The following is a 1,739-nucleotide window of genomic DNA, read 5'->3' as shown; positions in this document are numbered from 1 at the left end:
TCTTCATGCCCGAAAAGCTACCCTGTACGTGCAAGGCCTGGCTGAAAGACAACCACCGAATTTTCGGCTTCATCAACAGCAAGTACGAGTGCCCAGAAGACCTCGGCGCGCTCCGCGCGCGGGTCACCGCGCTTGTTGGCATAGTGATAGCGCAGAAGGACGCTCAGGCCTAGTGTTCATACGTTCACCTCTGACGAACCATCAAAAACATGCAACCCATGAGCAAAGCGATGGCACCGAGGCCTGCTGCAGCCCACAGCAGCATGCCTTGGAAATCTGTGTCTCCGGCGGTGTACACAACGTCAGGCGCCAGGACCTCCGAACCCACAGTGCCGATGGGTCGTCCGGAGTCGGAGCTCGGCTCCTCATCCTTCTTTGAGGTCTGCAGCATCTTACTGGCGCGCTCCTTGATCTCGTCGAGGTCGTCGTCGATCTCCACTGGGCTGAGCTCTGCCTCCTGCTCGCGGATGAGGTCTTCGAAGGCTGCCTCTGACATGTTGGGGCAGACCAGGCGAGCACACACCATGTAGGAGTCCATGTCGCACTTCCCCTGACACGTGGCCATGAGGCGGAAGCTGTCAGCAGTCAGATACTCCTGTAAGGCCCAGTCGAGGTCCACCGACATCACGATCGTTTGGGTTTCGCCGCTAGAGAGGTCCACGCTCTTGATGGGGTTCTCCAGTCGGCGACAAGGCAGGCTGCGGTGTACAGTCTTGTCGTACTCTGCTGGCGGGTCGAACACCACTTTAAAGGTGAGGCGGTCAGATTTAAGCAGCGACCGTGTCGCTGATCGTGCGATCCGGGACACGTGAACCAGAAAGGTTAACTTGGAGACGAATAGCGCCTTCTGTGCGCCGGGAGGCTTGGCAGCGGTGCATTGGGAGAAGTCTAATGCGGACTGAGTTACCACACGTCCACCGGCCCTCCAATCAAAGTTCACAGCCAGGCTGCCTCCCTTGGCTTGCTTCCCGCTCCCCAGCTTCCCCCCACCCACCGCAAGGACTCGAGAGCTGGAAGAGGGATCCTTTAGCGAGTCGCAGTACTCAGCGGAGGCCACTTCGCTGCCTGATTCTGGCGCGGCAGTGCAGTCTCCGCACACGAAGGAAGCAATACATCGAGAGGCTTGGCCCTTCAGCACTCCACGGTACTTGGCACAGGACAATTCGGAGCAGACGCGTTCCATGTCTACGAAGCTGCGGTCGGGCACAGGGCACCCTCCCAGCTGGTTCTTGAGCACCTTCTTGTTGTCCAGGTTGCCGCGTTTCCGAAGCAGCACTGGTACCTGCATCGAAAGGGACACTGCCGCCAGAACGGGTACCAACAGAATCATTATATGATGTGCACTCGCACTGTTGCAAAACAAGGCCTATTAGAATTGTTGCCATGAGCAGCCTTGATACTTCACGGGTTCGAAAGCCAGCCGACAACAGTGCCACGTGGCACATTTTTTGGACCTTTCTTTCTTAACCATAAAGCAACTAGTCCAAAATTGAGTGCCGGTGCATCAAAGCCAGCTTTCAGTTCGCTATTGATATGAGGGTATGCTAAAATTCTTGGAGTAAAAGTTTCTTGAAAACTACGGCGGTTGTCTAGCTTGAGACGTGTTGTAAGATGTGATGTGTTGTGTAGAATAATTTCTCAATATGCGGAAAAAATTGCTAAGAGGAAAATGTGCAACATGATCTCGGATGAATAAAAAGCTTCTCTATTCCGAAGAATACTCTAAGCCTGACAGTAGG

The 1,739-nt window shown here is 54.7% G+C and overlaps 1 protein-coding gene across 1 annotated transcript; it reads right to left on the bottom strand.

Moving 5' to 3' along the window:
* Positions 1-184: 184 nt before the first annotated feature.
* Positions 185-1,330, bottom strand: KVP17_004988 (uncharacterized protein; the record flags this gene model as incomplete). Its single annotated transcript, XM_068523673.1, has 1 exon — positions 185-1,330. The coding sequence occupies one exon, from the start codon at positions 1,328-1,330 to the stop codon at positions 185-187; it is 1,146 nt and encodes a 381-aa protein (XP_068373265.1).
* Between the last annotated feature and the right edge of the window lie 409 nt (positions 1,331-1,739).

The sequence above is a fragment of a genome, assembly GCF_019968985.1.
Source record: "MAG: Porospora cf. gigantea B chromosome Unknown PgB_NODE_5552_length_1848_cov_144.22, whole genome shotgun sequence".
NCBI classification, from domain to species: domain Eukaryota; phylum Apicomplexa; class Conoidasida; order Eugregarinorida; family Porosporidae; genus Porospora; species Porospora cf. gigantea B.
Note: the sequence above shows the minus strand (reverse complement) of the source record. Positions and strands in the feature narration are given on the sequence as shown.